The sequence below is a fragment of the Anoplopoma fimbria genome, chromosome 16 (genome assembly GCF_027596085.1).
Source record: "Anoplopoma fimbria isolate UVic2021 breed Golden Eagle Sablefish chromosome 16, Afim_UVic_2022, whole genome shotgun sequence".
In the NCBI taxonomy this organism is placed as follows: Eukaryota; Metazoa; Chordata; class Actinopteri; order Perciformes; family Anoplopomatidae; genus Anoplopoma; species Anoplopoma fimbria.
Genome location: NC_072464.1, coordinates 25,609,289 through 25,623,497, shown reverse-complemented (window position 1 = coordinate 25,623,497; position 14,209 = coordinate 25,609,289). Strand labels below are relative to the sequence as shown.

Genomic DNA, 14,209 nt, shown 5'->3' with positions numbered 1-14,209 from the left:
CTGACAGCCTCGGTTAACAACTCACAACGGGCTGGAAGAGTTTTGGCTGTTTTCAGGCTGAAATAAGAGTTGAAGCAGAGCGAGGTGTGAGTCCGGCTCTGAGACGATGTCCAGTCGTTACGAGGATCAGTTTGATTATCAGATGTAACCCAAGAACTCTGAGGTGTCCGATGACACACCGAGTCTCTCTGACATTTACTGCATGTTACATGTTACATGTTACATGTTACATGGTCAGCACGCTGCTTCAGATGGTGGAAAATCTGTTTTCTTTGGATATAAAAGATAAAATAAGTAAATAAAAACACGTTAACTGGTTTTAATTGTGAGGCAGAGAAAACAGAAACTACTGTTTGTTGTCTCGTTGTTTTGTATTTACATCAAAGATTTATCTGCTGGGTTTGTTTGGTTAAGAAGTAAAGTCATGTTTTTAACAGCACGGTTAGGCTTAAACTAAGATTAGTGCTAAAAACAAAGATAAATACTAATGTAGAACAAAGATGTCGGTACGCGCTGTTGCATCTGAACTAAAACTAAAAGCAACATATTTTAAAACAGATTACGATGAACATGATTAAACCTCCTCACCTTCCAGCTTAAAGAGTTTAAAACAACTTCCAGGATAAATAGAGAGAACAACAGAAGAAGAATAAAAACAATAGAATACAAATATAAATATATATATGAACAATATAATAACAATAATTTTTTGTGTAAAATAAATAATATTGGAAACCATTGCCAAAAAGAACACAATAGCAATAAGAGTAAGTTCAATTAATAAAGTAAAAAAGATTCAACTGAAATAGAAAAAGTTTAGGGGTGATATTAACATAAGAGCCAATCAGAGATCAGATAGCAAATGAAGCTTTGGTGCTTTGATGCTGAATAGAAAATAAAACTATGAAACACAGCAGTTTATTGAGCCACAGATTTAGTCTCAGTGAGGAAGACTACACGTGAATTTAAATGTATTCTTTATTGATGTTTACGAGACTTCCAATAAAACCAATAAATCAATAAAACAATAAAACACCCACAAACAAACTCAAACCAGCTGTTCAGATTTAAGTCTTTAGAGGAGAAAACAAAACGAGCTGCTAACAAATCTGACTCAGATGTGAACATCGAAAAAAACTAAAACTAAGGAGGTTTTCTGTCTTTTATCAGCTGAAAATAACAAAAAACTAAAGTAGTTTCTGTCTCAAAGCGCTTTTTTCATTCAGCATAAAAACAATAAATAGATGTTTTTAGCTGTAGCTGGTTGGAAATTTACAAAAAAACTGAAAGATTTTCACTTTATCTATGAATTGAAAAGTTTAATGTTGAAACAAACCAAAAGAAATGATCCATGAAACACGTGTTTATAATATTATAACCAATAAATACAGATCATTGTTTTCATTGTTAAGATAAAAAAAGGAACGGTGAAGCTGTCATAAACACTAAATGTTTAATTCCTCTTGGGTGGATTATGTTTCCGTGGGCTCGGTGTGAAATACAGTCTGTGGATGTGAGGTAAAACCAGCCGTCAGGTGTCAAAGGTCAGCTGTTTAAATCGGGGGAAGGAAAGCAGCTGCCTGCATTCGTTCGAGCTGTCAGGGCTCAGCTGACTCACCCTTCATGTGCTGGAGACCAGAGAAAGCAAAACTTCACTCTCAGTTCAACTCTGTCTTATTGAACCTCACTGACAAAGTTCAGGGATGAAAAACAAAAAATATGTCTGACTAATTGAGTGAACGCTGAGCAACTGGCAGGAACACTTCAGAGAAAAACTCCCCAAAACCTATGACTCTGTGTTTAGGGTGTCTCTCTCTTAGTGTACACTGTAGACCTGACAGGTGTTGTTCAGGGAAACAAAAGCAAAAAATCAGCAACTCTGTCCCTTTAACCTCTCAGACAGTGCTCATGGGTTACTTAACCCCTAACCTGACTGTTCTGGAGTGAAAACATTTTCCCTACAGACACACTTTTGGGAAATAGCTTACCCTCTTATTAACCGACTCTGTTGAGCCTGTAAGTGTTGTTCAGGGCATTTAAAACCCTTTCGATGACTGACTTTATTGAACCTGACAGGTTGGGTTCAGGGCAGATTTAACCCGTGTATTGACTCTGTCTACAGGTGGTTCTGAAGTCGGAGGCTAAAGTTCATAGTTTGACTCTGAGGAACGTTCAGCTGAATGAAGCCGGACAAGTTAAACTCACCGCCAAGGACTTCCAGACGGAGGCCAACCTCACCGTCAGAGGTACGTTCTACTGGTTCTACTGGACTCTGATGACTCTACTGGTTCTACTGGACTCTAAAGACTCTACTGGTTCTACTGGATTCTAAAGACTCTACTGGTTCTACTGGTTCTACTGGACTCTGATGACTCTACTGGTTCTACTGGATTCTAAAGACTCTACTGGTTCTACTGGTTCTATTGGACTCTGATGACTCTACTGGTTCTACTGGACTCTAAAGACTCTACTGGTTCTACTGGTTCTACTGGACTCTGATGACTCTACTGGTTCTGCTGGACTCTAAAGACTCTACTGGTTCTACTGGTTCTACTGGACTCTGATGACTCTACTGGTTCTGCTGGACTCTAAAGACTCTACTGGTTCTACTGGTTCTACTGGACTCTAAAGACTCTACTGGTTCTACTGGACTCTGACGACTCTACTGGTTTCATGTCTCATAAACTTAACGACCGTCCTGTTATTTTGTGTGTGTGTTCAGAGCCGGCGGTGGAGTTCTCGAAGCCTCTGGAGGACCAGACGGTGGAGGAGGAAGCGACGGCCACGCTGGAGTGTGAGGTTTCCAGAGAGAACGCAGAGGTACGATGGTTCAGAGACGGACAGGATATCAGAAAGACCAAGAAGTACGAGATGATCGTGGAGGGACGCAGGAGAGCGCTGGTCATCCACGACTGCTCCATGGACGATGCAAAGACCTACGCCTGTGACGCCAAAGACTTCAAGACCTCCTGCTTCCTCAACGTGGAACGTGAGTACATCTGATAGAACAACATACAATTATATAGGAGTTAAGGAACCTTCTCAGTCCCAAGGTACTCCTCACTGCAGGAACCCTTTATCGGACAAAAGAAACCATTTCAAAGTTCTAGTTCAGGACTAAATAAGAGTTAAGGAACCTTCGCAGTACCAAGGTACTCCTCACTGTAGAAACCCTTTATAGAACAAAAGTTAAAGAATCACTTAATTGAGTCAATGAATCCCAATGAAAGCTCCTGATGAGGAAAAGTCCCCTAAGTATTAAGCGACCCTTAATAAAAGCAGAAGGACCCTCTGTAAGTGTTGAGGAACCCTTAATAAAAGCTAAATGACCCTCTCTTAGTGTTGAGGAACCCTTAATAGAAGCAGAAGGACCCTCTCTAAGTGTTGAGGAACCCTTAATATAAGCTAAGGGACCCTTTATTGGACAAAGGAAACCCCTTAAAAGTTCTAGTTCAGGACTAGATCCCTCTAAAAGGTTTACAACCTCCTTTAAATTTAAAGAACTTTGATTAAGAGTTAAGGAACCCTTAATGACACAAAAAAAATCCTCATAAAAACTAAAGGACCCTTTAAAAGAGATGAAATACAACTCGGAGACCGTCCTTCATGAGATCTTTTGGTCTCGTTAGAGATCCTGATGATCGATGATATAATACATTTACATAATTTAATCATAATGATTGGTCCTGTTTGTCCACAGCTCCTCATATCGAGTTCTCAAAGCCGCTCCATGACGTGGAGGTGAAGGAGAAGGAATCTGCCAGGTTTGAATGTGAAGTTTCCAGAGAGGACGTCAAGGTGAGTCTGATAATCGTGATAAAGAATAAATAAATGAAACCTGTAGAAGATCCTCTGACCTCTGAGTTCTCCTCTGGTTCTCGCTGAAGGTCCGCTGGTTCAAAGACGGAAGTGAAATCAGAAAAGGGAAGAAGTATGAGATCATAGCTCAGGGTCGCCAACACGTCCTCATCGTCCACAAGTCCGTGTTCGACGACGAGGCCGAGTACGAGTGTGACGCCAAGACCTCCAAGTCCTCCGGCATGCTGACCGTCGTCGGTGAGAACCGGAGACCCTTTCTGTTGTTCTTATTTAATACGTGTCTGAAACAATCTGTTCTACAAAGACGGAGCTGAGAAAGTTAAACCACATTTAGACGGAGTGACTTTAAAGAGTGAAACTCAAACATGAACTCATTTTAAGATTCAACAGACGGTATAAAGATGTTGATATACTTAATATTTTTTACATAAACATGTTGGTTCTATTATCATAATTAACATTTATATAAAGTATAAAATAACTTTCTAAATAAATATAATTAAAAGATTTTATATAGGAAAATGAAGAAACTTAAGGAAGCATATTGCTGTTAGGTCAGAAAAATAAAAACAAATCAGTATCAGGTTGTAATGAAATTAATTAAAGGTTATTAAAAAAGTCATGTTGTCACAAGATACAAGCTTATCACTTTATATCTTCATAATAAGATTAAGAGTTTATTGTTATAAAATAAAAGTTTTTTGTTATAACGTGATAAGTTTGTATGTTTTAATAACATAAACAATATCTTGAATAGTTTTCACATTTTCTTTTTGTGGTATTACAGCATCCCGCTGCTGTAGGAATTAAAAACTATAATTAAATATTCAATTAAACATTTCAAACACCTGAGGTCAGAACACAAACACTTTTTTGTGACAATTTGGTCATTTCTACGTTAATTATGTTCAAACATATGAAGGTTTTCTGTTGTAAAATCCAAGTAGTTAAAACAGCTGAAGGTGTTTTTTAGTCTTTCTAGTATTTATTCGATGTTCGATGTGATAAAGTAGATGTTAAAATGCTTTGAAACAAAGCTCAGCAGGTTTCAGACAGAAAAGTCTCTGCTCACTGCAGTAATTTAACTCTTTAATCTTTATCTGTGACGTTCGGTGGTAATCTGACATTCTCTCGTCTGTCGGTTCCTCTGGTCACAGAGGAGGAGGCCCGGTTCAGTAAGAACCTGTCCAACGTGGAGGGGACGGAGACAGACAGCGTGAAGCTGATCTGTGAGGTGTCCAAACCCAGCGCCGACGTCAGATGGTACAAAGGAGACGAGGAGCTGCCGGAGGGCGGCCGCTACGAGCACATCGTGGACGGGAAGAGGAGGATCCTCCTGATCCAGGACCTGAAGATGAGCGACGCCGGAGAGTACAACTGCAGACTGAGCCCCAGCATCAAGACCTCCGGGAGCCTCAAGATCAACGGTGAGGAGAAGAACCTGATCAGTTAGGATCAATTCCGAATGCGCTTCTAATAATAATAATAATACATGATCAATAATGTAGGAACAAGACAGAATAAAAACTGTTAATGAAAAGTCTGAAATCAGGTTTTTAAACAGAGATAAAGAGCTTCAGACTCTGAGTTTGATTTAACACAAATTAGTTTATTTAATATGTTATTTCAACTCAAAAAGGACATATTTAAAAGAGTGAAACTACAATTTGGTTTTCTACATCACGCGTTTTTCTTGAAAAACAAGAAGAAAAAATGATTCTGGTGATTTATTTCCTGAGTTTGATCATAATAGTTTTACTAAAAATGATCCTAATTATCTTAATTCAGCCAGCTAAACTATTTTATTCCACCTGATCTTAAGTCATAAACACAGAAGATGAAACTATTTAGAAAATGGATCACCAGAATGGTATTTTCTGATTGGCCTCAAGGCTTCCTTAGAGAAGTTTAATGAATGCATGAAACCCGCTGACCTCCGACCTCTCACGCTGCTCCCTGTGTTTCAGAGCTCGCTGCTGAGTTCATCTCCAGGCCTCAGAGCGTGGAGGTGGTGGAGGGCGAGAAGGCGGAGTTCACCTGCTCCGTCTCCAAGGAAACCTACGAGGTGAAATGGCTGAAAGACGACAAGCAGCTGGAGGCGGGAGACAAATACCAGACGGTCAGCGACGGCAAGAGACGGACGCTGGTCATCAAGAACTGTGAGCCCAAAGACGAGGGCGGATACGTGGTGATGATCGGACCCACCAGAGCCGGCGCCGACCTCACCGTGCTGGGTAAGCCCCACCCACTCACCAAGCCCCGCCCCCCACTCTCAGTCTTTATATAGAGATAAAAAAACTCAGATTTAACTTGAACAGAACCTTAAAAAAACATTTACTCATTTTATCCTGAAGTCCTCCTCACTCAAAATGTATTAACAAGGATATTTATTTGGAAATATACTTTTATTTTTATTTTATTGGATTTTATATTTTCTATTAGGTTTAACTTTGATATTTTTCAACTTTTAGTTTGTATCAAGAACAGAAACCAACATAAAAACAATTGTTTTTTTAATCTAATAAGTTTAATTACACTTCAACTTAAAGAAATCATCTAATGGCATTAAAATGTAGAAATGAAATCAGCTTTCTCAATAATTAAGAACATTTTCAAAAATCAAACATAATTTAAAGTAATAATTTAAGTTAGATTTTTAACAAACACATTCCTTGAGGTTGACTTCACTAGCAGTGATACCTATGTATGTATTTGGTAAGAAGTCTCCATCTCATCGGTGTCTGATGTTTCTGTCCCGCAGAGAAACTGAAGGTCATCACGCCGCTGAAGGACACAGAGGCCAAAGAAGGTCAGGAGGTCGTCCTGAACTGCGAGGTGAACTCAGAGGGAGCGAAGGCCAAGTGGCTGAAGAACGAGGAGACGATATTCGAGAGCAGCAAGTACGTGATGGTCCAGAGGGACAACGTCTTCTCCCTGAGGATCAGAGACGCCCAGAAGGGAGACGAGTCCAACTACAGCATCGTCCTGACCAATCAGAGAGCAGAGCAGGCCAAGAGCTCCTGTAACCTCACCGTCAAAGGTCAGTGATGCACCGCAACCTTTTAGGTCCTCAGTAACAGAGTCAGTGTGCAGTTTGAATCAGCTCAACACTTGTTAAAAAAGTCTATATTAATATTGTTTTACACTTTCAATAAGTAAATCTTTTAACCATCTTCAGTCCTGATAAAAGCTACCAAATGTTCATTTTCAGAATGTAAACCCTTTAAATTACTATACCACATAGAAATATTGACACTGTTGTTATTTTTTATAAAAAAAACAACAATCCAAAACTTTAATTATTTCCATTACACTAAATTCTAGGTAACAGTCTATGATATATCAACGATTATTCAAAACATTGATGTTGATGAATCTCTTCATATTATGATGTAAAGTCAGTTTCTACAAAAGTAATATTCTTCTTTCCAATCAAAGTTACCACATGTTCTAACCTAAGTTCTTCTTGGAACCAATCAAAATGCATCTTTTTAGCATTGAGTATTGTAAAAGTGTTGAGTGAGCAAGTTACTAGATTTTGTTGAATGAATAAAAAGGGTTAAAGATGTTCATTTTCCACAAACTAAGGAATTGAAAAGAATAACTTTTGAACATTTATATCAAAACTTATGCACTTCTGTATATGCAACATTTTCAAACCATTAAAAACACTATATATTCATTAGATTAACAGTCATGGCCGGTTCATTAGAGTCCTTATTTAAGCATGAGTGTCAAACTAGAGTTTGAAGATGTGAAAACCAAAGTAAACCAGTACATCTGCAGTGACAGACTGGAGCTCTCTTTACTCTAAACAAACAAACAAACAAATTACATTTTAGTCTTCTTAGTTTCTGATCACCCACTGAGGGAAAGTCTTGATCATGTGATGCTTTGTGTTGTTCAGAGGAGAGTCTGAAGATTGTGGTTCCTCTGGAGGACATCGACACTCAGGAGAAGAAGACCATCAGCTTCTCCTGTAAGGTCAACCGGCCCAACGCCACTCTGAAGTGGATGAAGGCCGGCGAAGAGATCGTCTTCAACAAACGCGTCGTCTACAGAGTGGACAAGGACAAGCATACGCTGACCATCAAAGACTGCACGCTGGCCGACGAGGGCGAGTACACCGCCGTGGCCGGAGAGAACAAGTCCACCGCCGAGCTGATCATCAGCGAGGCGCCGACGGACTTCAGCCTGCAGCTCAAGGACCAGACCATCACAGAGTTTGAGGATGCAGAGTTCACCTGCAAGCTCACCAAAGAGAAAGCCGACGCCAAGTGGTACAGAAACGGACGTGAGATCAGAGAAGGACCGAGGTACGACACTAAGGATCTCTTATACATGGACCAAACTCTGTTCAAACAATCAGAACTTTACTTTGCTTTTATAGCCGGAGATGCTAAAGTTTTTTAAACTTGTGTTTATTTCCCAGATACACGTTTGAAAAAGAAGGAAAGATTTGCACCTTGCGTATCAAGGAGTGCAGACCTGACGATGAGTGTGAATACGCCTGTGGTGTAGACGAGAAGAGAACCAGAGCCAGGCTCTTTGTTGATGGTGAGGTTCTTCTGATTCTACAGTATAAACTAGTTCCTCTTCTGTTCCGGGTCTGGTAGACTCATGAATCTGTTTCCTGTCTTGCAGAGACCCCGGTGGAGATCGTCAGACCGCCACAGGACGCATTTGAACCTCCGGGCTCAGACATCGTGTTCGAGGTGGAGCTCAACAAAGACCGTCTGGAAGTGAAGTGGTTGAGGAACAACATGACGGTTGTCCAGGGAGACAAATACCAGATGGTGAGCGAGGGGAAAGTCCACAGACTGCAGGTCTGTGAGATCCGACCTCGAGATCAGGGAGAGTACAGGATCGTCGTCAAGGACAAAGATGCCAAAGCCAAGCTGGAGCTGGCAGGTAAGAGAAAAGATCAGTTGTTTAAAGAAAGAAATACTTTTGTCCAATTAAGAATCTGAAGATTTTACCTGGACTCTGACTCTGAGGAATGAATCCTGACTCAGAGTCTAATATAAAGGTTGATGCATGAACAAGTTTTGAAGTAGCAATGGTCCAGACTTAAGACAAAGGTCTCAATGTTGATGAATGAAGTGCGCAAAGCCTAAAGATGAAAATGAAAACAGAATGGCATAGTCCTGTGTTGTTGTTGCAACGGATCATAAAACTATGACCTGTTACCCCACTAGTTGTTTTTCTGACGGCGTCTCCTTGCTCCCTCCTCCTCCAGCTGTGCCTCAGATCAAGACCACAGACCAGAGCTACGTCACCGACGTCAGGAAGCCCATCGTCATGGCCGTCCCCTACAGTGCCTACCCGAAGGCCGAGGCCGACTGGCTGTACAACAACCTGAGTCTGCCGAAAGACAACATCCACACATCCGCCGACCGCACAGAGTACCGGCTGAAGGACCCCCTGAAGTCGGACGAGGGCCGATACAAGATCATCATCAAGAACAAACACGGAGAGGGAGAAGCCTTCATCAACCTGGAGGTCATCGGTGAGTTCTCCAAAGCTAAAGCTGAGAAGCCATTATTGACTTTTCTGCTATGTAACTTTATTCTTGTATTTTCCTTTTAGACGTACCTGGACCCGTGAAGAACCTGCAGGTGGTCGACACCGCCGATGGCGAGGTCAGCCTGGCATGGGAGGAGCCCGAGAGCGATGGTGGCAGCAAAGTTACCGGCTACGTGGTGGAGAGACGTGATGTGAAGCGAAAGACCTGGACGCTGGCCACCGACCACGCTGACAGCCCCGAGTACACGGTGACCGGCCTCCACAGGGACTCCATGTACCTGTTCAGAGTCTGCGCCAGAAACCGGGTCGGCAGCGGACCCAACGTGGAGACCGACAAACCCGTACAGGCCAGGAACAAGTTTGGTAAGAACAACTTGATATTTGTTGACATCGGCACAATGATCCTTGTGATTCTTAAAAAATACTTGGTAATCAAATTCCCAGAACGTTTGTCTCAGTTCACTGATCTGTCTTCTGTTAAATATTATTTTCAGATGTTCCTGAAGCTCCTCTGAACGTGCTTGTTGGAAATGTCACCAAGTTCGGCTGCACCGTCTCCTGGGAGCCTCCCGAGTCGGACGGAGGATCTCCTGTCACCTCTTACGTCATCGAGCTTCGCGACAGGACGTCCGTGAAGTGGACGCCCGTCCAGGTGACCAAAGCCGACGAGCTGAGCGCCATCATTAATGACGTCATCGAGAACAAAGAGTACATCTTCAGAGTCAAGGCTCAGAACAAAGCTGGTGAAGGAAAGCCCAGCGCCGCCTCACGGCCTGTCAAGATCATGGATCCCATCGGTAAGTCTGGATTCATCATCCTTTATAGTCCAGTAAGAAACTTTAACATGAATTTACCCCAAAAGGCTCTTCTTTGCCCTCATAAACTACTTTATAAATTACTTTATATTACTTACACAAAACCTGGAATGCCCCGAGTTATATTTGTGTGTTTTTGTGTCCGTCCCCTGCAGAGTGTCCAAGTCCCCCTCAGAACCTGGTCTATCAGGACCAGAACAAGAGCTCTGTGCAGCTCAGCTGGGAGACTCCTCTGAGGAACGGAGGCAGCATGATCACCGGATACATCATTGAACGCTGCGAGGAAGGAACCGACAAGTGGCTCCGCTGCAACGCTCGCCTCTGCCCCGACCTCTTCTACAAGGTACAGATTCAAATATATCCTGCTTTTTTGGTTGTTGTTCAGAGGTTCACAGGATGAAAACGTCTGGCTGCTTCACAGTAACCTCCTCTAGATGCCTCTTTGTAAAAAACACAGTAAAGGCCCCCAAGTCTTGCTAGTCAAAGCCCTCCAACGGCTGCTTTACATTACAAATCTTCCAGTATTTAGGTTCAAGTTTTACTCTATTTTATTTGAACACTGTACCTTTAACTTTTTACTTCAGGTGTCTGGTCTGAAATATGGAACCAAGTACAACTACAAAGTGTTTGCTGAAAACGCCGCCGGGGTCTCTGACCCGTCAAACATCATCGGACCTCTGCTGGCCGACGACACACATGGTGAGACAAACAATGTTTTTTATTTATTTATTTTTCTGTAGCAGTTATATCACACAGTTGTAAAGTAACATATTAACTGTTAAATATTAAATTAGAGTTTTAGGAAAAGCACATTCAACGTTTCGGTTCCCATTATGCCTCTCTCTTTCCTCTCCAGTTGGTCCATCCTTCGACCTGAGTGCTTTCAAAGACGGCCTGGAGGTGATCGTCCCTCAGCCTCTCACCATCAGAGTCCCCATCACCGGTTACCCGACCCCCGTCGCCAAGTGGACCTTCGGAGAGAAGGAGCTGACCACCGCTGACGAACGCGTCAGCCTGACGACCAAGTCCACGTTCACAGAGCTGATAGTCACACCGAGCGTCCGCCCAGACAAAGGCACCTACACCCTGCATCTGGAGAACGACGTCATGTCCGTCTCCGGAGACATCGAAGTCAACGTCATCGGTATGCCACCGAAATATTATTTCCTTTCAATGCTAACAAGAAAAACTGCTTTTGTTTTCAGTTTAAAATTTGGTATCATTGTATTTCTGTTTGTCTCCTCCAGCGGCGCCCAGCGCTCCAAAGGACTTCAAGGTCCTGGAGGTGACCCGGCAGCACGTCCACCTGAGCTGGGAGGCTCCAGAGCACGACGGAGGAAGTCCTCTGACTGGCTACCAGGTGGAGAAACGGGACGTGTCCCGCAAGACCTGGGTCAAGGTACGACTTAAACATCTGAATCACACAGTACCGTGTAGCTTTAGTTCCAGTACCATGAAATAAACTGAATGAAGAATGAATACTCAATTCAAAATATCATCATCATCTTCTTCTTCTTAATAAAATACAACCAAACTAGTTCTTCAGACATTTTACTTCAATATTAGTAATTAAATGCTTCAGATAAGGAACTCTTTAACCAGATGTCAGATGATGATTTTAAACTCTATCCGTCTGTTCCATCTCTCAGGTGACCGCAGGTATCCAGGATCAGGAGTTCACAGTCACCGATGTGGTTGAAGGAAAGGAGTATCTGTTCAGAGTCGTGGCCTGCAACAAGTGTGGACCCGGAGAGCCGGCGTACATCGATGAGCCCGTCAACGTCTCCTCTCCTGCCAGTGAGTCACACCAGAGATAAAATGTTTCAAGAGAAGACATAAGGTCTTAAAAGAGTTAAAGAGTCTAAATAGTGTTAAGACGTTTTCTGACATTCCCGTCTTGTTTCCCTCCAGCCATCCCCGACCCTCCAGAGAACCTGAGGTGGAGAGACAAGTCAGCCAGCGGCATCTTCCTGACCTGGGAGCCGCCGAAGTATGACGGCGGCACCGGCATCCGTGGATACAACGTGGAGCGCTGCCAGAGAGGAACCGATAAGTGGGAACCCTGCGGGGACATGGTGCCCGAGCTGAAGTGCCAGGTGACCGGTCTGACCGAGGGCCAGTGGTACGCCTACAGAGTCCGAGCCCTGAACCGACTCGGAGCCAGTCGGCCCTGCAAGGCCACCGACGAGATCCAGGCCGTTGATCCCAAAGGTACCTAGAACTTTTACTTTACTCCAAAAAAGGTACGATAGAGTGAGATGGATTAATCCTGATCATTTAGATGTAATTAGAACCTTATCTGAAGGATGTTTTTCAAAATATATTCTTCATTAATATTCAGGTGAAACCAAATTCTTCAAATGTATCCTCCAAACTTATGGCTCCAGGCAGAATCAAGAACAAAATATATGAAGAGCCTCTGTAGTTGTAAATAAATAAAAGTAAGAAATGATTACCAACAACAAACACCAGGGGGAGTTCTACAAGACATACTGTGGACTACTCAAAGTGGCATTCTGGGAAATACACACTGACGTATTCATGTTTTTGTTGTAATAAGAGTAAACTTAAATTTGTTCCAGCTGATGAAGTTAATGGTTACATTTTCAACATCCTGTTAATTATCCTCTAAACTACAAACTTCTGACTGACCCTTCGTCTTAACTATCCATGCAGAGCCTCCAGAGATCCAGCTGGACGCCAAGCTGCTGGCCGGTCTGACCGCCAAGGCTGGCAGCAAGATCGAGCTCCCCGCCGAGGTGACCGGTAAGCCCGAACCCCGGGTGAAATGGACCAAGGCCGACCTGGTCCTCAAACCAGACGACAGGGTGTCCATTGACACCAAGCCAGGACACTCCACCATCACTGTCGCCAAGACCCAGAGAGACGACAGCTCCACCTACATCATAGAGGCCACCAACAGCAGCGGGCGCGCCACAGCCACCGTCGACGTCAACATCCTCGGTAAGACCAGTAGACAACGGAGAAAAATGAATTTAAAGATTCTATAAAGACTTTGTTAGTTTCTGGTTAATTAAATGAAACTTTTCTTGCACAGATAAACCTGGCCCTCCGGCTGCCTTCGACATCTCTGAGATCACCAACGAGACCTGCTTCCTGGCCTGGAACCCACCGCGTGATGACGGCGGCTCCAGAGTCACCAACTACATTGTTGAGCGCCGAGTTGCCGACAGTGAGATCTGGCACCGGCTGTCCTCCACTGTCAAACTGACCACCTACAAAGCTGTGGGCCTGATCAAGTTCAAGGAGTACATTTTCAGAGTCTTCGCTGAGAACCAGTTTGGTATTGGCCCACCAGCCGATCACCAATCCATCATCGCCAGATACCCCTTCGGTAGGTCACCTAACCACAGAACTGAGGTTAAGCACATTAAGGTTTACTTCTTCTATTTCTACTAGGCTTTTTTCCAATTGTTGTGGCTTTTGTCTTTGATGGCTCAGTCCATATTAGTTTCAGGTAGATTGGTCCTTTCTTGGTCAGGTATGATATTTCAGATCAGTGCACCTCCAGATCAGCTGGGACTAACCTCAACCCCCCCCTCTTGTCCTCAGACACTCCTGGAGCTCCTTACAAGCTGGAGGCTTCGGACATCGCCAAGGACTCTGTGACCCTGGCCTGGTACGAGCCCGATGAGGACGGAGGAAGCCCCATCACCGGATACTGGGTGGAGAGATACGAACCTGACCACGACAAGTGGATCAAATGCAACAAGCTGCCCATCAAAGACACCAACTACCGGTGGGTCTTACTCTTGTCTGCTGCCTTTAATGAGTTTTGCTTCTTTCTTGTATTCCTATGTGTTGATGCGATGTGTTTTTCCTCTGCAGAGTCAAAGGCCTTCCCACCAGGAAGAAGTACAAGTTCAGAGTCCTGGCTGAGAATCTGGCTGGAACTGGAAAACCAAGCAAGGAGACGGACCAAATCCTCATCAAAGATCCTATCGGTATAACATTTACTCACTTTAGTTGTTTTTGAGTATCTAAATTGTTTCCGAGTATTTAAAAACTTCATGGTCTAACTCCTCCAG

The 14,209-nt window shown here is 43.2% G+C and overlaps 1 protein-coding gene across 1 annotated transcript in view; it reads left to right on the top strand.

Moving 5' to 3' along the window:
* ttn.2 (titin, tandem duplicate 2) overlaps nt 1-14,209 on the top strand; it is a 201,248-nt gene that overhangs the window by 103,490 nt on the left and 83,549 nt on the right. Inside the window, 23 exon segments of the mRNA XM_054614804.1 lie at nt 2,123-2,246; nt 2,723-2,989; nt 3,701-3,798; nt 3,888-4,056; nt 4,977-5,246; nt 5,787-6,053; nt 6,581-6,859; nt 7,727-8,135; nt 8,252-8,376; nt 8,464-8,730; nt 9,059-9,328; nt 9,409-9,708; nt 9,840-10,142; nt 10,316-10,503; nt 10,745-10,859; nt 11,017-11,304; nt 11,408-11,559; nt 11,810-11,957; nt 12,072-12,371; nt 12,837-13,124; nt 13,219-13,515; nt 13,734-13,920; nt 14,010-14,125. Coding sequence (XP_054470779.1) covers nt 2,123-2,246; nt 2,723-2,989; nt 3,701-3,798; nt 3,888-4,056; nt 4,977-5,246; nt 5,787-6,053; nt 6,581-6,859; nt 7,727-8,135; nt 8,252-8,376; nt 8,464-8,730; nt 9,059-9,328; nt 9,409-9,708; nt 9,840-10,142; nt 10,316-10,503; nt 10,745-10,859; nt 11,017-11,304; nt 11,408-11,559; nt 11,810-11,957; nt 12,072-12,371; nt 12,837-13,124; nt 13,219-13,515; nt 13,734-13,920; nt 14,010-14,125 — 5,227 coding nt within the window.